We start from the raw sequence: 22,345 nt of genomic DNA, 5'->3' as shown, positions 1-22,345 counted from the left end.
GGAGTTTTGTTTCCCTTGTCATTTGAAATCAAAGGAATGATTGATACTTTCTATCTTTTCAATTTATTCATTAAAGAAGGCCTGAAAGTTGTCTGCTGTTTGTGAATTAATACATTATGAAAGTTGGACTTCTTATCCCAAACAGGCATGAAAAAATACAGTTTTATTCTCATGTGTTTTTTAATATTATTGTTAAAGTGAATTTACTCTATGTGAAAAGATTACAAAACAAGTAAATGCAACCTTGACATCTTTAATTTATGATAAAAAATCCATGTTTCTCTTCCTAATTGTCATCCTTCTGTATACAGTTTGGAAGGTGGGTACCTTTCAAGTTAATAAAAATGGGGTTCCCTCCTGCCCTGGCATCCACCAGTGTGGTGGTGTGATAGTAGAAAACTGATCCTAAAGTTATTGGAGCTTTACTATAAAGATAAAGGTGTTTAAAGAAATTATTAGCAATATCTTTGTGCTAGGGACGATATAGCATAAAAGTGGAAGAAATTGCAGAGTATTTGGACAAATTGTTGAATATTTTATGTGTAATCTTCTGAATTATTTTAGATTATTACAAGAATATTTAGAATATTACAAGAATTTGAACTTTTAAATGTTTTTTTGAAGCTCTCTGCCTTTTTAGTATATTGAAATGATGCTTTCAAATGTGTGTTTTCTTGCTGTTTTATAACTTGAAATTTTTTAAAACCACTGTACAGGTAGCCTCCTTTCTGAAGGAGACTTGTCTAAAGTACATTGACATTTTTTTAATAAGTATTGCAGAAATGAGATGGCAGAACTGGAAAAATATATACCAGAAATTTCTAAGTTTTCGGTTATATAGACCTTTTTGGTGTTTTCTTGTTTTTATTTTTTTTTAATAGTGCTGTTCTGGAAATTGTCCACCTTGTGATCAAGTCTGTGGGCGGACTCTAGGCTGCAGAAATCACAAATGTCCTTCAGGTTGCCACAGAGGTAAGAACAGGTGAAGAATCCTTGTAGTGATGGAATATTGTTTATTTTTGCCAGATTTTATGGTTGTGTGACTCTGTGTGGTCCTTAATGAATTCTCTCGCTTGTTGCATGTGGGTTTTTTGTGGGGACAGTGTGTTTGAAAGTGCTGGTTAGAACTTAAAGACCTATATAGTGGCAACTTGAGTTTTTACCTGGTGTTTTTGCTTAACATTGTTCCTCTTTCCAACTGTGTAATTCAAAAGCCATGGCTTGCCTTTTTTTCCCCAATAATTCTGTTCAAAATTATTCTTTTCACTGAATATGCATAACAAATTCAACCAGCAACAGTCATTTCTGTATGTGTCTGGATGATTTTTGAAAAGCCTAGAATACAACATGTGGTACAAGTGGGCTTAAAATTTTAAAAAAAAATATGATGGAATTTGAAGGTGTATTGGTATCTTGCTGTTGAAAGAAAATAAGTACTTGTTACTTACTGTATGAAGGATAGCAAAAAAGTTTACTTCTGCATGCCATGACCTTGGTTAAAAAGATGCTGGAAATGGCCAGAATTACCTGGCAGCTTTTATCCTGGCCAATTGCTTTGACATTTCCTTGGTAGGGGATTAAATTGGAATGACTGGAAAATTATCTGCCCTTTCAGCAATTTTCCCCACAGAAGCTGCTGCCCTGCTGAAACAGCAGCTGAGTAACCTATATAATTTTCCTTAGTATTCTGAACTATAAATTGCAACAACTTAAGAAATAACTCACAGCTTGTTCAACCAGTCTTCCTTCTGAGGGAGTGACTCTTTAGAGGAGAGTACAGGTAAATGTGGTAGTTGTCCCAGTTAACTTACTATTAAATCTGTCACCATAAACTAGTAGTTTGTTTTTTAGTCTGTGAACTGTGTCCCTTCTTACCTTTCCTTTCTTCTCCCCTCTGCCCCTGTACCTCTCCAAAATCCTAGAAATATATAATTTTTTGTGTATTGTCAGAACAAAACTGGTAACATTGTGTTTCTGCATTAGTTTGGTTGATAACTAAATCATAGAATAAAATTCTCATTGAAAAACTAAGGAGTCAGTGTTGCATTATAGGATAAACTTTTACGTTGAATGATGGTTTATATTTGATGCTGCTTGCATTTTACAGCCTGACTAAAAGTGACAAAAATTTCTAATAACTAACACGAAAACAATAAAGCAGTATCTGTAAGAAAATAAAACTGATCTTTGAGACTGTAAATGTCAAATATATACACTTTGAAGTGTATATTAGAAGAGTATAGTTGTCTATTTGCTAACTAAATTTGCATATAATGAAGCTAGTAACTATGATATCAGATGATAAACTTATTTTCTAAAACAAAAACTTCTCTGTGCTTTAACAAATACAGTCTAGTACAGACTGTAATATCTTGATGAATGTTTGTAAATATTCCTAATCAAGCCTACAAGACAGATGGAGAGGGACTTTCTACAAGGGCATGAAGTGGCAGGACAAAGGGGCATGGCTTCAAATTAAAAGAGAGCAGCTTAAGATTAGATACAGGTTGTGCAGAGAACCTGGAGATGTCTGATCCCTGTGAGTGTTCGAGACCAGGCTGGATGAGGCTTTGGGCTAGCTGGTGTGGTGTAAGATGTCCCTGCCCATGGCAGGGGCATTCAGAACTCGATGGAACTAGAACCCAAACCATTTTGTGATTCTATGACTTTATGTGTGCTGGTAATATATTATAATTTAATTTACTTTGCAGTATAAAGACTGTAGTACTTCCATCCTTTGCTCCTCAGCAGCCTGTTGTTATTGAGACATCTGCTTCTTGAAGTGATGCTTCTCAGATCCTGCTAACAAGTCAGAATTGCTTAAAACATTTGGCTGTCAATACTTCTTTCAAAGCATTGCTTCCTTTAAAATTTCAGAATCCAATATGGTTAATAAGCCAAGACCCAGATCTAAATTTGCCTTTTTTAGAAGATTCATATTCTTACTATTAATTACTCAATAATAAAACTTGGCAATTGGCTCTTGAAAAAATGGTGTGAGAGAGCTATAAATTAAAACATGGGTCTTTTACAAATATGTTTTTAAAAATATATCAGATTAGTAACATGAGAAACTTTATAGAGGTGAAGGATCTTCTCAAAGCAGCATTCATTATACATATGCTGAACATTTAGTATCATCCAAAATCTGCAAAACTGCCAGTTTTTCAGTGTATCTTACCTTTTTGAATTTAGATGAAAGATGATATGTCTTCATATGTATGTAAGACTGAAATACTAATAGAAAAAGAAGTGTTGTGTGAGTCAAATAACTGGACTTCTTTTCAAAATGTCATACTGTTAATGTATTTGTTTTTAGGTAGTTGTAATCCATGTCCAGAGTCTGTAGATGTGAAATGCAATTGTGGAAAAACTGTGATTAAAGTGCCCTGTGGCAGGGAGCGTACCATCAGACCTCCCAAATGCAAGCAACTGTGCAGGTCAGTATAGAAAGTATGTGTGTTTGTTGTTCTTGTTTCTTATTCTAATTCTGTAGTCCCACTAATTTCTTCCAAGTCATCTCTGATATGTTTTGAAGTACCTCCATGAGGCAGTCTATCTGGAAAAATTGACTAGCAAAAGGAAAAAGAATATTTTCTGCTGGGGTCTAGCAAGATTACTTAGCGCAGAGTAGAATTTGGATTGAAACAACTGTTTGAATATGTAAACCCAACTTTGATTTTAGTTTTATTTAGAACTCCTGTTTTAATTTTATTGTAATATTAACCACTGCTGAAGTTGAGAAGAAAAAAAAAACCCAAACCAACTTGTACATTTCAATTCTTTGTGTATTGAGCATAATCACCCAGTGACTGTAACTTCTTATTTCTTGCTGTCATATTGATTCCTCTTGGATTTTATTTCAGTCGACCACCTACCTGCCACCACTCTACCCAGGAGAAACACTACTGTCACTTTGGGCGGTGTCCTCCGTGTCGTCAACCCTGCCAGAAAACATTAACGTGTGGTCATTTGTGCCCTGTTTCCTGCCACGACGAAGCTCTTGTGAGGCAAACTGGCTCAGTAAGTAAATAGTGAAAAATGGTATATTACTGCTGTGAAGAATGAGCAACAGTTCAACCTTAATCTTATGTTGGAGGCTTTTGAAGTTCAGAGTAAATAAAAATCAGTCAACATACTGCTCAACGCAAAACTAAGTGGTGCTTGCTCCTTTGTTGCAATGTAAGTGATTTTGTAATATATAATTGAATTTGCAGTTTTCAACAATTATAATTACTCAAATTATAAGATTTTTGTTAGAGTTGTATTACAAATGTTTAATTCCAAATGTACGCAACTGCTTTTAACATAAGAGCAAAAAATAAATTTTACCTCTGATATTTACTTAACCATCAAAATTTGCACAAGTCAGAAGTGAAAAATTGTTTGGCATTTTTTAGCATGATACATGCATGCACTGCATGATGGTAATTGAACTAGCTTACTAACTGAAATATTTTTATATTTTTACCTCTATGAAATAGTTAGGGTTGGTTGATTCTTTTGTTTGGCTTTTGCTTAATTTTTAGCAGGCTAAGGATGAAACAGTGATTTTTTTTATGTGTAGGGGGTGTTGAGATTTCCATTAGTAAAAAGTTAGTTACTAGGAAGTGAATTTGTTAGAACTGGGAACTCTTTAGATGATGTGTTTTATTTATGGTCAAGCAGAGTGTTGCGTTTGTGTTTTGTATTCACCTAGTGTCTCTTGCTCTCAGCATCAGTCTGCAGGTCCTTGGGAACAGCCATCTGAGCCAACTTTCATTCAAACTGCATTACCGTGTCCTCCCTGTGAGGTTCCTATACCAGTGTACGTATTAAAAAAGGAAAAAAAAAGTTTTTACATGGTAAAAGATTTTTTTCTTTTTATACTGTTATAGAGGTGGACATGAAAATAACCATATTTTCATCTCCAGATGCAAAAAGCCTATGTGAACACCATTCTCATAAAGCTGGGAGCACTGTTGGTACTTTAAGACATTTCTCTAATGTGTGCTGACTGTGTGAAAGGACTGATAGTAAGGATTAGTTTTTTTAATGTGTGCTGTGTGCAATGCTACTTTAAAAAGAAAATGCAAAGTTTGATAGTCATCAGTGACATGACTTTTTCTGTGTAGTTTCTGTCTTGGTTTATGGGATCATAATATTCTGCGTAATGAGTTGCTGTTTTGTTTCTCAGTTGTTCAGTTATGGTATGCTATTGAATGATAGGTTCATACTTTTCATCCCATTGGCTTGTTTCCTTTCTGATTTTGACTTGTCCAGAAGGTTCTGTTCCTTGAGTTGAACTGAATCAACTCTTTCTATGATGGTGCTGAGGATATAGGGGAACACATGATGATGACACTTTTTCACCATTCTTTTTCAATTTGATGGAGCCTCTGTTTACATTACGGAGAATTCAGTATTTATCTGAAAAATTAAATGCTGGGGATTTTGGTTTGGTTTTGTGTTGTGGTCTCTTACTGTTTTAAACTCTGCATACTTCACAGGCATTACTGCCTTTTTGGTTTTTAAACCAAATTCCCTCTTTAATGAGGGAATATTATGTCCTCATTTTGTGAAGTGAGAACTAGATGGAGGAAGATGATAAAAAGATCCATTTAACTTGTAGATATGTTTAGAACTTAATATAGGATTGTGCTATAATAGGTTTTACTTCTGTTCAAAACTGTGACCATACAGTGTTTGTGATACTTGAGTTCAAAGTTCAAAGCCAGATTCCCAAAAGGTGGAAAAGGTCAGATTATTCTGACCAGTCTGGCTTCAGTGTTTGTGTAGAAGCCTGTAGCAACTGTTTCGTGTAGGTATTCAGTAGAAGTCATAGTGTGACATCATGCATTTTGTAAGACGTCTCCTAGTTCCTCTGAATTTCAACATCAAAATAGCCTCCTTTAGTCTGAAGACTTTTCCCCAGAGGAGGTAAGTCTGCTAAGTGAGAAGGAAACTGTAATGGAAAAGTTGTACTTAATTTTCTAAGTAGAGGAAGCATTGTTACATTTCACAGTGCTTGGAGCAAATTAAGGTTCTGTTAGCATTAGATCATACTAATTCTGGAATATCCTAACTCTCTTGATTGATCTTTGCAATTGTAATTTTTTTTTCCCTTTTTTTTAAAATGAAAGTGATATGGAAGACGTTTCCTGAATTAAGAAAATAGTAATAAACAAAACCATGGTTATAAAGTAATGTGTTGCTACAAAGCAAATTATCTGACAACTTTTTAGATCATTAGCAGGGCTTCTGAAATCATTGTTGGAATAGTGACATTTGAACAAATATGATGATGGAGAATAGTTTAAATAATACTGTTCTGTATGAATGAATGTTAGTGGAGATTCCATTCTTCACTGCTGAAACTTTGCAGTACTTTCTGGGTTTTTTTCTAGTAATTTGGTATCTTTGAATAGGAGTAAGTAGAGATTTATTATGCATTTGGTATTTATTTCTCTAACTGGTTAAAAAGGGAGTTTCTGGAAAACTATTTGCTCTGTTAATTTTGAAGGACCATTGAGGCTGAAGGTACCTTAGGTCATCTAGTCCAGCCTCCTGCTGAAAGCAGATCAACACTGAATTCAGAGCAGTTTGCTCTAGCTTTGTCCAGCTGGACCTTAGAAAACCCCAAGTAAATTGATTCTGCAGTCTTTCAGGACAATCTTTTTCAGTGCTCAATTATACTTTTACTGATTTTGGTTTTATTTTTTCCTGCACTGTGTATCCAGTCAGAACCTTACTTGTTTAAGAGTATGATTGTCTCTTGCTTCCCTGCTATGAACCTCAGTAAGGAACCTGGCTTCATCTTTGTGGTAACTTCCCCTTAATGCTAAAAGATTACTATTTTATCCCCAGCCAGTAGCCTGCAGCGTTGCTGGGATTTAGTCAGTCACAGATGCAGGATTTTGTCTGTCTCTGCATTTCATGAATTTCCTCTCAGCCTGTTCCTCCAATCTGTCTAGATCCTTCCAAATGGCACCTCTGCCCTCAAATGTGTTGACTGTAGTGTCCTTTAATGTTACTTGCAAAATTAGTGCATTTTATCTCTTCCAAGTTTCTGGGGAAAAAAATAATTAAACAAGATAGGTCCCAGGCTGAAGAATTCTGTCTGTGAGTGCTGTCCAAGTAGGATACAAAAACTAGCTACTACCATTTGAGCCCAGTGATCCTGCTAGTTTTTCATGTGTCTGGTAGTTCATCTGACACCATTATAGCTCAACTTGAATGCAAGTTTGCCATGGGGAATTCCTCACTCACAGATTTAGTAGTTACATGGCAGAAGGCAAATCAGGCTGGCTGAGCACTTTCCCCTTGCAGTTGAAAAGAAGTGTGCTGTAATGGAATGCAGAGATCCTAGAAGCCCAATTAGCTGGATATAGAAAGATTATTGTGGATATAAGGTAGCTTAGCTGTATCGAATGAAGAACAGGCTCCTGTGCTGCATCTGCTGTTTCTTATACTAGGTGAAAGACTGATTGCTCTTGCTAGTATCCTGCTGTCCTAAAGACCATCTGTAGCTATTGTTAGTTGTTTTGTGTCAGAGAAGTTATCAGGGATTTTTTTAAAAATACTCTTCTGGAAATTTTTAGGAACTGATTTACAGGTATTTTAGCTTGAATATTCATGATTATTTTATTGCTCTCCCTTATAAGATATCAATAGAGAAGTCAAGGAGATGATGGATATGAAATGACAGGTAAAAAGAAAAAGATAGCTTTCAAAGTAACTTGAGCAAAGGATTGATTTTGTTGTTTGAATGAGTCACAAATTATTTAATACCTTCACAGTTCAGATCAGAGTGCAGGTTTTCTTACCTAGGAACAGTAGAGCTTTCTAAAAGGGAGAAAACTGTAAACCTAAGAGTAGACTAGATAGTTCTTTGAAATAACTGATACTGATCTATTAGTAGAGACAAAGGAGAAGATATTTGGAAGCAAAGCAGGTTATTTTCTAAAATAAGTTATTGATTTCCTATACAACTACAGTTAATTTGCACATGAAACAGATTTTGGGATTACCATCATAAAACACAGTAATCAAAACAACTGTTGGAAAGGAGGAGGCATTGAGCTGCATGATTTTCTATTAGTTTGCACTTTTTAAAAATAGATTGCATATTGATTTTTGTGTGAAAAGCACTGTCACTGTTTTAAAGCTCCTAAAGAAGTACATGTTTTCTAAATCTGTGATTTTTCTCTTTAACAGGGAGTGTCTTGGACAGCATGAGGTGAGTCGTGGAAACTGCCTTATAAAGTGAAATATGGCAGATATGTCAGTCTGAAAAAAAAGCACAAAAGAGAAATAGTAGATTTTTTTAATACGTATTTTTAAACCAATTAAGTACCTTATCACAAGGGCTTACATATCAGAAGGTATTTTAGTTTCTTTTTGAAGAATATGTAGCTAATTGACTTCATAGAATTTGTGAACAGAAATTTAGACTCATGATTTATGTAACTATTCGTGTATTCTTGCAGTTGTTAACAATATGTTGGAATGGTTTTGGGTGGTCTTTTTTATTAGATGCTTCTGGTTTTTTTTCTGCCTAATTCTATGGTTATTAATCTCTCCCTGTTACACACTTTCCTTAGCGCTCCTATAAACTGCTGTGTATATTTTAAAAAGACAAGGAACATAATATACAGGAAGATTTTCATTTGACTTGGATCTAAGCACACATGGATGAAATCAGACAGTATAGTAGAAACTTCTTTAGTGTTACTTATTAGGTTGTCTGTTGATGAAAACTAGCCTTCTCTGGTTTTAGGTGAAGTCATTGTCTATTTTGGCTTACATGAGAAGAAAATCTAATTGATGCTTAAATAACTATCATCATTATTCACAGTAATTTCTAAAAGTTATGAAATTTAAGGTCAACTCATTTTTCTTGATTTTAAAAGATGATTGCTAAACTAATTTAAAAAAAAAGCTATTGCCATTATGGCTTTGTCTACTAGTCATCATCATCATCTAGTATGTCTGGCATAAATTCACTATCAAAGTCCAACTAACAATATTATAAAGAAACCTAGAATCATTTTAAGCAAGTAACAAATTCTAGAAAACAGTAAAAACAAAAATTTTTTTTTTTCTTTGACCTTCTTTAATAATCTCTTGATATGTATTAAAATGGTGGATCAGTTATGTTGTGGCAACATCTTCAAATGTTGTTACCAAAGTTCCTGTCTCTGCAGTCTGTTTGTGCAGCATATGTGTTAACCCATCTGGGCTGTGAATGCAGCTTCCATAGAGCTACTTTGCAGCTTGTCGGTTCCTAAAAAAAATTTGCAGTGAAAATGAATGAAAAGAACAGCAGTGCCTATTTGTTTGTTGCTGAAACAGAGTGGGTCTTGTTTTTTTTCTGCAGTAAAACTTATGGCTTAATTATCCAATATTTTATTGAGCGAGTGATATGGTTTTTGATAGGACATATGGAATCTCACCCTGACTTTCATGAATTTATGTAAAAACAGAATATAAGCTGTGGTCAATAGACTCAGTATATAACTTGCTCTAGATAATGTTGCTGGTTTTGATACTGTTTACTTGTACATGGTTGTGAAGTTTATGTCCCTCCACATAACAGAGGGGTAAACAGTATCACTACTCTTATTAGAGAAAATGGTACCAATTACTACGTACTTATTACTACTTATTTCAGAATAATTTAAAAAAGATCTCTATTGCATACTAGTCTTAGCAGAATCAGTCAATGGCTTTGGGTCATGTTTTCTTTATGGATTAGTAGAGAAAATAAATAAAAATCCCAGGGAGTCTATACTTGACTTTATTTATCTATTGATGCTGCATGACACTGTATACTCTCAACCAGCAAACAGTGGTTCTGCCTTCCTGCTGAAGTGCAGCAGTTTCTGGAATGGAGTGAAATTTCCTAATCTTTGAGATTTTCATGGAAGTCAGGGAAGAGAATGACTTGTTAATGTGTACGTGAAGAGGGTGTTTGCAGTGTATTTTATGCACATTGTATGTTTTTCTGTTGTTCTGAGATCTCTGGAAAGAAAAAATTAATGTCTGTTCAGTGTTTTACAGCCACATTGGCTCTGGACAAGTAATCCCACCTCAAATTAATTTGTTTTTGTTAACAAGAGCTTCCCTTCTATAATAGTTTCCAGCTCCTGATGGGATTTTCACTGGGAAATGTGAACTTTTTCACAAGTGACAGAAGTAGCAATTTTCTCAAGCAAAATTTTGCTATGAATAGGTGCTCATTGCTGTACTGTGTTACTCCTTACGTTGGTGTTGCTATACCTCCTGTAATGGAGGAGATAGAAGGAAACTAGGAATGAAGAAAATTACAAAGTCTTCTTGTATTTTATCCGAACGCCTGCAGGCAATGAATAGAATAGAGAATAAAAGCAAACACCTTAGGACTTTTATAATAAACAAATCTTAGTTTCAAAAGTATTTTTAAGGGATTGGTTTAGTTGCACTCTTACATGTCCTGGCATTTAGAACAAGCAATTTATCACTAGAAACAACAGACTTAAAACTAATTTTCAGATGATATAATTGTATAAAATCTCTGTTTAGTTGAAGTATGATTCTGCATGATGTTTAAGCTAAAATAAGATTTTTTTTTAGCTGAGGTCCATAGCCTTCTTTCAAATAATTTTACTCTGTAAGTTTTGGTTGTTTTTACATATATTTTTTAAAAAATAAATAACTCTTCATTCTTCTATATGTAGGTTCTTAAAAGAAGCTCTGAATTTTGTTTCAGATTGTATGTCAGAAAAATAACCTATCATCAACATTGACACCACCCTGAAAGGACATCTTGACATTTTACCTTTTTTTAAAACTGTTATAAACATTGGCATTTCATAGCAGTGGTACACATATGCTCTTTTAAAGACTTTTAAAAATCAAATTATTCTAAATCTCTTTATGGGAAACATTAATTAAAGCTGATACAAGGTAAATGCAGACAAAGAAGGAAATCTTAACTGGATATGATATGAATTTACCTGCTGTCTATAATTTTCTTGTGGTGGCTTCATTAAATGTTCTAGAGAAAGGAAGGTGCTCTGATTTTGTTTCCTTGATGAGTATTTTGAATATTGCAATTGATGTATCTATTAATTGCTTTTATGCATTTGGGAGATTTCCTGGAAAGCTTCTGAACCTTGTCATGTCCTTTATTCCTTTCCTTCCTTTTTTTTTCCCTGTGGAATATCTGTAGTGTGAAAATGATGCCTTCTTATTTTCCTTTTTTTCCTATTCAGCTTTCATTAAATACTTCTGGTTCTCATCTGCATTCTTTATTCTTCAACTCATCAGCCTCCTGGAGTTTGCATCTTCTTTGATATTTGTCTTTGTAGCAAGAGTAGCAATCTTCATTCAACCATTTCAGAAATGCATTCCAGATGTAGAAAGTACAACTTTCTTCTGCTTTGTCCTTTGGATTTATTAGTAAGATCCACAAAAAAATGACTTGTTAAGAAATGAAAAAAAAAAAAAAAGTCAGTCTAAATTAATTGAAATTCTTCAATTTTTGACTACACTGTCAATTGACTCCAGAAGACTATCATATCTTTTATTGGTCTCAAGCTAAAGCTATGCTGGATGCAGCTGGAGAGCTGGGATGATCCCTGCAGTCAGCAATCTGAAAGCTGCCATTGTTGTCTGGCTGGCTTGTGTGCTTCACTGTCCCTGGCTATGGTCAGCAGTGCCTCTCAGCCGTGTATTTGAGGGATGCTACTGGAAGGGATGCTCCACTTCTGCCTAAGTGTTTCACTTCAACTGGAGTTTGTGGTTGTGTCCTAATCTGATGGAAGACTCAACTCCTGGTAGAAAGAAGTCTCATGAGCATTATTGGAACGGTGCAGCTATAGAACTTATCTGCTGTTACTGCTATCACTGCCTGAGCTGCAGCAGAGCCAGTAGTCATTAAAAACTGAGTGGCAATGGGGGAGCAAGGAAAGGTAGGGAAGTGGGAAATGGCAGATCATAATGTTTAGTACATCTTTTCTTTCATTGTTTTACCTTTCAACATCCTTTGATTACTTAATGTTGCTACTGAAAGGCAGTTGTGGCTCTGAGGAGGGACATGGAGGAGAATGAGAAGGGGTAGGATATTAGGAATGTGAAAAACTATGGTAATTGATGTGTGCTTGCTGGGTATAGTACTATTTTCTGCTTCAGACCATCATTTTATTATGCCTACTGCTGTCCTTTCCCCCCTTGGTCACCAGAAACATAAGCCATTGGAGACAGAGTTGCGGGATGTTTGAACGGGGCAGTATGAACCACATATTCAGACTATTTGCTGTGGTTGTATTAGTGCTTTAGTCAGCATTAGGTTCAGCCATGACGTAGGGATGTGAGAGTGGTTGGATATGATAGCCTCGAGGTTTTCTCCTATGTGTTCCATGCTTGATCAGCCTGCCATGCAGACCCTTGTTCAATCTTGAAGGGTCAGGATGAGGAGTTCAGAAGTCTTCCAAATGAATCGGAGTTTGCAGTAACTTGGAGTAGTACTTTTTGGTTCAAGCCCAGAAAACATTTATCTAGGCAAGTGGATTCAAATCCTACATTGTGTATTTTTGCTTTAGGATTGAAGGAAACCAACATGGACAGTGCTGAAGGGAGGCTGCCTCTCGCTCTGCCTTGTGGGGCCATCCTCTCTTCTCTCATTTCAGTGCCTGTTTGTATGGTCAATCCATTAGCAAAAGACAAGAAATTTTTTCTATTGATTCCTTCCATTTTGGTTATTTGAATTGTCTTGCTGTAAAGACAGATGTGTGGTAGGACTTGTTCTCCAAGTAAGTGGTAGGAGTGTGCAATGAGTATTGTAGAGTTGGAAGAGAGAAAAGGAAAGGGTACCCTGCAAAGCTGTTCCGTCAACTTAAGCTGCAACACAGAATCGCACCCCTGGTCTAGTCAAAGTGAGTTATGTCACATTAGCCTCTTGTGTAATAACATCACAAATAGTTTTTCTCTTCAAAGTGATAATGAAATTAAGAAAAAAAATGAATTTTTTTGACAGCATCACAGAAACTAGTGGTTTTTTCCATGTGAACATTACATAATGGTTGAAAAAATGGGAACAGCGAGTTTCCTCTAATCTTGTGACATGAAGGAACCTGTACTATTCAAATTTAGAAAAGTAACCTAGTTAACCTACTTAGGAGTTTACATGCCGTTTCAGTATTGATGAAGGTAAAAGGCTTCTAAGTAGATGCTCTGAATAGTACTACAGAGCTCTGTTAACTGGAGTGTTACCCTCAAATTAGAAAGTACAAATGTATCATAACACATTAAAATCTTAGTCCTGTCATGTGCCATTTCTTCTTCTTACTATTCCTGGTAGTTACATTTGATGTAGTCAGTATTTGGTTTACAGAATTTCTGGCTTGCAGGTTGTTTTCTGTTTGTCAGACTGTTTTAGATGTATGATGACTGTTTAGGTGTATAATATTTTGGGTGTATGATGACCATAATACAGTTACACCTGGGAAAGCAAACTGTAACTGTCTTCTGCAATAACGGTAAAACAGTTTAGGAACCTTTAATGGAAGGTATGAGTTTAATTCATAAAGACGAGATTAATCACACTAAAAGATCTGAGAAAATAATAGTCTGTTTAAAAAAAACCAAACAAACTATGCTGCAAAAGTTAGCTTGTTTAATGAAGTATGCTTTTTTACCTGGTATAATCAGTGTAAAACAAATGTGTGTGGTTATGTTATCTGGACAGGAACTTAAATAATACTTCAAAAAAAAAAGATCAAATAGAATGGACTGGTGTTTTTCCTTTTAACAAAGATGCTTGAGAACCCGAATTTCTCAGTAATGATTTTGTGCCTCTGTGTGTATGTGTGTAGGTATGTATCACACGCAGTCTGGGTGCAATGTGTGTATATATACCCTATCTGTATACCTATATTTATTTATTTTTAACTTTTAGGTTAGTCCTTTACCCTGTCACTCTGCAAATCCCTACTCATGTAAAAGATACTGTGGGAGGCTTCTTGATTGCCAGAATCACACCTGTATGAAAGAATGTCATCATGTTACTAAATTGAACAGTAGTGCAGATGCAAAGAAGGTAGGTTCATTTCCTTTTTGCCTTTTTTTTAATGTATTTTATATGTTGTCTTCAGTTTTAAGTGGAAAATAAAGAATTTGCAGCTGGGAGGCACAAGATCCCCTTGGCATCCAAATCCCACTGGGAGACTTGCTTGTGTGGTGTTTCCATTGATGCTAATCTGCTTCCTTAGACTACAAAATGGAGACTATTTTATATTTTGCAAATTCTATACATTTTATGTTGACATACATTATTTTGATTACATCAAAACCTTATATGACACTCTTGACAAGTTTCTTCTAAAGTTATCTTTTGTAACTGTCAAGATCAAGTGAACTAGTGATAATCCCTATATACAAATGCACTTGCATTCTATTGGGGCAAGTACTTACTGAGGAGACTGGAAGCAGGTTGAGGAGGCTGGCAGATCTTTAGGACAGAGCACTGGGAATGTTGCAGAGTTGCTGAAGACTTTTTAAAGCACTGGCATGATATAGTCATGTTTATTCAGTGTCTACTAGAAACTGCCATTTATGCAATTAAGAAGCTGTGGGTGTTAGTTGCTGAAGATAATATGAAACAAAAAAGAAGTAAATATAAAGCTGAAAATTGTTCAAGTTTTCAGTAGTAAAAACCACATAGTTTGTAGCTTGAGAGAGTCATGATTTGAAGGACAACAGCTTTTCAAGTTTTTTGAAGCATTACTTCAGAAAAAGTTGCCACATGGGTTCTGTGGGCATTTAGAAAACTGAGAAGCATTCAGCTGGGTATAAAGCTGTTACATTTAACTTAAATAGGATGATACCCTGTGGATTCCAATCCTGGAAGTGGTGGTGTTTTCATCTAATAACTGTATATATTGTAGCTACCATATTACTCTATTAATGATTGTGAAACTTTTTTCTGAGGAGTATGGGTTTGGGTGCAACTGGTGGAACAGTAATCTGTAGCAATAGAGCGACATCAGTAAATACTGAGAGTGACAGTTAAGCATCTCCAATTATGACTGTGAGAGGCTGTCTACCTGCTGCTTTGGCTGACCCAATTAAAATGTGAATGAGTCAGGATTGTTTCTAGCTCTGTCTTGAATGAGGCAATAGGTTCTCAGAAAATGGAAGCCTGTGTACCTGTGAAGTATGGGTAAATCTCATTTCTCAATTTTCTTCAATTTTTTATGAACTCAAGTTGGTTGTGACCTTTAGAGCTTTTGTTCTGTTGTTTTGGTAGACTAAATTGCAGGTGTAGTCAGGGTTGATGAAATTTCTTGCTTGTATGCCTGAGCAGTGATTTTTCTGTCTGGAATTTAGGTTTGTTCTGCATGTTGTGTTAGAAAATGTTACAGAAAGGCCAGCTGTTTGCTTTTACCTACTGTTAAATGTTGTATCAGGGTTTTCTAAATGTTTTTAGTTGCTGTTGTTTTTCTTAGATTTGAATTTTTGGGAGTTAAGTTTTGTAAACAGTCATTGTACAATGGTTCCTTTTTAAACTTCAGCAAAAGTTGTTCAACTGTAGAAGCAGAAGAAGAGGGAACTGGGGGAAAACAATTAAAAACTTAAATACTTATGCTTTTATTTTGAACAGCATAAAGTGAAACGTTGACATGGAATAGTCCTTTTGGGGAAGTATTATGTAACTTCATTCTTGGAGAAATTTGCTTTACTTTGGCTGACTTCTTTGAAACTGAACATTTATCAGTTGATAACTTCTGTCAATCTATCTGGGTGTATTTGATTGCAGACTGGGGTTCTGAATGAGTTGTTAAGAATATGAATAGAAATGAAGTTTAATTTACTGTACTGATTTTCATTATCTTGTGCCATTGTTGATCACATCACTTGGAATGAGGATGACACCATAGCTCTTGTAGACTTTATGTAGTCTGTGGAATGGAAGCAATGCCTTAGGCAGCTCCCAGCATATACCTAAATTAATACTTTCTGGAAGATTATACAGAATATCATACATGTATGGAAGTGGAATGGCTTAAAGTTTGCTTCTTAAAATTAAGCAAACCAACCCCTTCACCCCTGTATTACAGAGCAGAATGTCATGACTAAAGCATTACAGTAACATGATGGGTGGGAAAAGTTAGTTCAGAATACGGAATTACTTCTTTTTCTCACAGTTTTCCATAGAGAAGTAATAGGCTTAATGGTAATTTTCCAAAGCACTAATATTAAGGAGATTCTTTTATGCCCAGGAAGGAAAATAGAACTCTGTCTCCTTGACTGACAAACACTGGCCTTTCTACTTTGCTTTTCAAAAATGTATTTTACACCCCAACTCTTTCTTCTATATAAGAGCTTGTTAATGACATCTCACAAACAAACGTTTGGCACTTTCTTTAGTACCTTGTTTTCATTTTGTTAGGCGGGTCCAGAATGTTCACAGTGTGAAGAGGAGTGTACCAAGCCCCGGCCATCTGGCTGTCCTCACCGATGTGTTTTGCCTTGTCATCCTGGGGATTGCCCATCATGTCTCCAGATGCTTAAAATAAAGTGTCACTGTAAACTATCAGTACTGTATGTTGAATGCTTGTAAGTGTCAGAACACAACCCAGCTTTTCATTTGAATGCTACTAACTGGAAACCATTTGGAATGTCTGGGGATGGGAGCTACTGTTACAGCAAGTTATAAAATTTCTCTTGAAGATTGTAATTAGTAATATAATGGGTTTTCTATTTAAATGTTGCCAGTTTTATTGGTATTAACTAAAATTACTATAAATGCATGGAGTCTTATGAGCAGAAATTATTTTTATAATGTTTTTATAATACAGATAATATTTTGAATTATGAAAATATTATAGTAATTTACGTAATGTTTGTTCTATGTGTGCTTCTTTTAGAGTATGTGAAGAAGAATTTTATAACAAGAAATAGAATTAATGTAGTTAGTGTAAAAGGTCTTTGCAATTAGTTGCAAATTGTATGTCCTTTAAATACAGGCATTGTCCTGCAATTTCTAGCTGTTCTAATGGGAAAACTCCTTAATAATAATTTGTACACTTTTAAAATCATTTATGTGTGTGTGCATAGAGGGTAAGCTAGACTTTTTGAAATATAAGATGGAACTTGTGGATTTAAGCACTGTCTTTTATGTATTGCTCTGAAAATATTCATCATATGCAAGTATGTTCTCCTTTGTTCATTTTATTTAAAGTACCTCAAGTCCTCTAAATTTATATGGGTTTGTCTGTAAAATGGGGTAGTTTATATTAGTCACACAGGATGTGGACAAATGAGTTTACTTTTCTTTGCAGTGAGATATACTTAAAATGTACCCCTAATTGTATTTACTTTTGTTGGTTTTAAATTGGAAATTATCACAAATACATCTTTCCTTTTACAGAAAACTAACATGTGCTGATTTAAAAGAAAAGGAGCGTCTTATTTCCTGCAAAAATCAATGCCCAAAAGAGGTAACTCATATTAACAAAGAGATACTTGATTTGATCAATATGTCGAATTTTGTGGATATAGGCCAAGCAAACTAGAGAAGCTTAGTCTAAACGAATATGCTAAATGATAGATGCAAAGGTGGTTAGTGAACTGTACTTGCAAGACATGTGGAGGCTGTTTAATTAGGAAAAATACTGAGAATTGTACTTGGTATTGTTCTCATATAAGTGCAGGTCTAGCAGCCCCTGTCTGTGCAACAATTTGGGGGCAAAGAGTTTTTATACTTAATAAGTGAGATGAGCGAATAATGCCCTGGTGTGTTAGTGAAATAGATGTTAAGTACTATGAAATAGAATACAAGCCAGGTAATCTCTCTACTGTATCTGGGTATATCTAAACGGCTGTGAAGAAGAGAAGAATAATATCCTCATTGTATGATGTTTAGACTATGCACCAATGGAAATAGGCATCAGTAAGGAAGATTCCTGTTGAATACTGCTTTTGAGTAGTAAAGCTTGTGGAGCAATGCAGGAACTGCTTGGAGAAGCTTCTGAATTTTCATCAGTAACAGCTTAGACATGTTTCAGGATTTGTCTTAAAGCAGTGTTAAACACAACTGGACATGAGAGGTGGGTCAAATGGCTTGTCCCTTCCAGTGCTGCTGTTATGTGCCACTCATGTGCTTTCAGAAATCCGCACATTACTTCTTATTTTATGTTTGTTTTTTAGTTGTAATTAGTTGTGGTGGGAGTAACAGCCAGCCCTTTCTTTATTCCATGTCTCACTGTAGGGTTATAAAATGTATGAAGGGGAAAAACAGGAATAGTCAGGAATATTTTGGAAAGTACTTCCACTGCTAAACTCTCCAGAATTTCTGAGAAATTCTTCTTCTCTGCAATAAAAATGCTTGTGCTAAAGAAAATATTTTATCCCTTAATCAGTTTGTTGATGTGATTTGGCCTTTTAATGTGTAGCTGAGTCTCTTTGTCTCATAATTCAATGGCACTCATAAATGCTTTGATTTGACCCATTCTCGTTCCCTGATTCCACTTAGTTCCCATATGCTGGATTATTTAGGATGTCCTCTAGTCTGAGATCTCTGTCTTCTTACCAACATAATAAATGTAGGTTCAAAACTTTTGTTTCATTATCTTCCAGTGTCAGAAATTTGACATTTGAATGTCAAATTGAATTGCCTTTATTAGAACATTTTTTTTTGCTTTTGAGTAAATGCATAAATTCACAGGATTCTTGCTGCTTTCCCAGCAGTGTCTGTTTCTCCACTTTTCAGACAAGGTTGTGTTAACCCCAACAGGAAGGCTGTGCTCTTGTGCTCTGTGCCTACTTGTATCTTCTGCTTTTTGCCCTTGTAGATACCTATCTTTTTTTCTGTAAATGAATGTGCCTGTCACAATTTTCTCATCTGGATGTCTGAAAGCCCTCTTCCTGGCAAGGGAACACTGAGGTATTATTTCATTGCCCATTTACCTCTTAATTTTGTCCTTTCAAATCCCTTTCTGTTACTTTGGTTTTATTTGCTCCAAGACTTCTCTTTATTTTCAAGAGTGCTTATAATTTCTTATCATGAACTATGTGTTCTGTACTTCAGCTTCTCTACAAAGATTTTTTTTGTCCCATATCTCATCTTTGATTAATGTAACTGTTGTGATTTTTCTGAACATATTCCCCAGACTCATTCTGGGATTTAAAATCCACCTAGTAGCAGTCCAGGATTCTAGCTTCCAGTTCAGAATTGCCCTGTTCCACAGATGATGTCCTTTTTACTTAATTCAGTGGGATGTGAAAGAAAGCTTAGGAAAACAGAATCTGTGTTATTTTTATAAAGCTTTAACTTAACAGTGGGGTTCTTATTTCTGTAATTATATTGGAAATTAAGGTTTTCTGCACCTTCTGCTATGCAGAGAATCATTTTAGGGTAACGGATGATGTAAAAATGCATGCTTTTCCCTTCCTGTGATTCTAGCTCTAGCTCTTACTGTCTTTGATGAAACCTAGAAGTAATTAGTACCTTCCTGCTTCAGGTAGTTCATATCTTTGTGTTACATTTCATCCTACTTTCTTCAGATCCTACTTGAGTAACTTGGTGTGTACAGTAAGAGGGTTTTACCATTTTTTTGTCTAAAATATCTGTTCCCATCTCTCTGAATATTGAACAGTGCTAGGGGTGTTTTGTCTGTTTCTGTTTCATAAGTGTACAATATTTGTCTGCAACTTTGAGAAAATTAGCTAGCTGTCTAATAATATAAATTATACTGGCGATTCTCTTTCAAATAAATAATTGATAAACACAATTTGAAGGAGCAGCCTTAACAGACATCACCCTGCCACTGCCATCACTACCTCTCCCAGGCAAGTCTAGGTAAACCCCATTTTGCTGTTTGTAAGTTTTTGTCTCATGAGACAAGAACATACAAATACCTTGGCCAATTTAGAGCATTTGAAGTTTACAAATCTAATATGTCTGCCCAAAACTAAAATGATCATTAGCAGAGCTCATTGAACTTGATGTTTGCTAAAAATCAGTGTGCACTGTCACTCAAAGCTTACCACAGTGCAACTTAGGTTCAGTAGAATACAGTATTTTACTGAAGTCATAGTTTTGAGATGTTTTTGGTTAATGGAAACTGCAGTAGACAGTATGCTACCATCTTTGATTTACAGGTACCATGATACATTTGGGGATAAAGAAAAGCAATTATATTGTCTGGTGCCTTGAAAAAAATGCTACAGGAACTTGAAAATCTTGAAAGTTTTCATACTTTTGTTTTGGCTATGGCAATATAAAACTATAAAAGTGACTTGTAGCATTATATAATATAGCCCGCATTTTTTTTCTGCTCTAGGGAGAAGTGGTGTCTTTGATATTACCACAGCTGTTAGATGATCCTTTAATTAAAAAGTTAATTCTATTGTTTGGTAACAATAACAAAATATCCTGTTGAAGGAAATTTAATTTTTTTTTAATTGGGGTGATTAAATTCTTATGATCGTGCTTGCAGGTGTTTTGTGACAATTCTGACATAGAAATTTTAAGTCTGTCAGTTTTCATTGCTTATGTATTCCTGTCAGTGTTTGTGAATCTGTGTTTAACACTTTATTCTGTGTAGTTAGTATTTCTTAACAAAATAACCATACTTTGTACTTTTACTGTGCACTTTGCTACTGTCTAGGCATGAAATATGGGACCCCATTGTGATAAATTTATTTTAACATCATAGTGCAGTAGAGACAATGTAATTTCTTCTCCTGTAGTTGGCACTGCTGAGGCTACACCTTGAATCCTGGGGCCCTTACTACAAGTTTTGGGCCCCTTACTACAAGAAAGACATTGAGGTGCTGGAGTGTGTCCAGAGATGGGCAATGAAGCTGGTGAAGGGTCTGGAACACAAGTTATATGAGGAGTGGCTGAGGGAGCTGGAGAAAACAAGGCTCAGGGGGGACCTCATCACTGTCTCCAATTACCTGAAAGGAGGTTGTAGCAGGTGAGGGTCCAGTTTCTTCTCACAAGTAATAAGTGACAGGACAAGAGGGAAACAGCCTCAAGTTGTGCTGGGAGAGGTTTCGACTGGATACTTGGGAAAATATCTTCACTGAATGGTTGGTCAGGCACTGGAGTAGGCTGCCCAGGGAAATGGTGGAGTCACCATCCCTGGAAGTGTACCAAAAAAAATGTGTGGATGTGGCACTTGGGGACATCGGTCAGTGGTGAACTTGGTAGTGTCAGGTAAAGGGTTGGACTCGGTGATCTTAAAGGCCTTTTCCACCCTTAATGATTCTATGATTCTCTAAATTTTAGGCATATGCATATATTTTAGGTTTTTTTAATAAATTAATGAGGCATTCTGGAAATAAAATTTAATGTCGTAAACCCACCTTGCAGATGTATGTGGGTTGCAAAAATTTAATTTGATCTTTCTTTGGAAGTTGTAAAATTGTCTTTTGTACTTACCTTTTGGGTTTGCGGCTCAAAAGTGCTGTTTTCTTTACTAGCAGGTTATTTTCTTTATTATCAGATGTGTATTAACAGGTTGTATTTATTACCTTCTGTCACAGATCAGTTAAGCCTCCATAAATATTGATGGGTTTTACCATCATCAGATATAATGTTAAGATTTAAATGCATTGGCTATGGGGAAAATACTTGTAGGATATTTTTTGGGTTTCTTTTCAGAGCTTTTCAGTGGATTAAATCCCTTCTTTTAAAGGCCTTGCCATAGCAAACATAAAGCCTGTTCTTTTTTACCTGTAGTCCACAAGCTATTGACAAGACATCTTGTACAGCAGAAAAGGATCTAAAGGGGTACACACTTTGTTTTAGCACCAAGTAGTTCAGCATGGAATTTAAAAACAAGCAAAAAAAAATATCCATTCCCATGACATTTTTTATCCAGCAGAAGCAGCAGAATGATTGCTTTTGTTTTCTGAGATCATGGGTAAATGTTATTTTGCCACGCATTTTACTGCTTCTCTTGATATTTTTTACTGTTGGTTTTGTATTGGAGGGAGTAAAAAAAAAAGTTTCCCTGCCAACTTCATTCTTGTCCTGCATCCCTGGGGATGTGAACTGTATAGCTCTATGAAGGGAACTAAATGTGTACCTTTGTGTTTCGGTATTGGATTAAACATCTGCCTATGCAAATTTTGCTCTAATGGTGTAGTAATACCTGGAGGTCGAGGTGGGGGCTACTGTCTTGGATTTGCAACTCTGACATCATTTATAAGACTGTTTGTTTGGGCTTTGCCACTATTAATGAAAATGTGCCTAATGAGAACAGAAGAGTAATCTTCTATTACTTCAGAAGTAATAGTTCTCGCCATGGCTTGTTCTGGCCAGCTTAAGATGACTTGCAGGTGGTGAGACTAGATTGAGTTATTGTGTATG

At 35.5% G+C, this 22,345-nt stretch overlaps 1 protein-coding gene across 1 annotated transcript in view; it reads left to right on the top strand.

Annotated features, from left to right (window-relative positions):
- The window catches only part of NFXL1 (nuclear transcription factor, X-box binding like 1), a 46,004-nt gene that overhangs the window by 9,474 nt on the left and 14,185 nt on the right, over positions 1-22,345 (top strand). The window contains exons 11-18 of the mRNA XM_032685751.1: positions 882-972; positions 3,320-3,440; positions 3,867-4,023; positions 4,716-4,807; positions 8,197-8,218; positions 13,919-14,059; positions 16,412-16,578; positions 17,393-17,462. Of these exons, the coding sequence (XP_032541642.1) occupies positions 882-972; positions 3,320-3,440; positions 3,867-4,023; positions 4,716-4,807; positions 8,197-8,218; positions 13,919-14,059; positions 16,412-16,578; positions 17,393-17,462 (861 nt within the window). The remainder of the gene's footprint in view (positions 1-881; positions 973-3,319; positions 3,441-3,866; positions 4,024-4,715; positions 4,808-8,196; positions 8,219-13,918; positions 14,060-16,411; positions 16,579-17,392; positions 17,463-22,345) is intronic.

This window comes from Chiroxiphia lanceolata, chromosome 4 (genome assembly GCF_009829145.1).
Source record: "Chiroxiphia lanceolata isolate bChiLan1 chromosome 4, bChiLan1.pri, whole genome shotgun sequence".
Taxonomy (NCBI): domain Eukaryota; kingdom Metazoa; phylum Chordata; class Aves; order Passeriformes; family Pipridae; genus Chiroxiphia; species Chiroxiphia lanceolata.
Note: the sequence above shows the minus strand (reverse complement) of the source record. Positions and strands in the feature narration are given on the sequence as shown.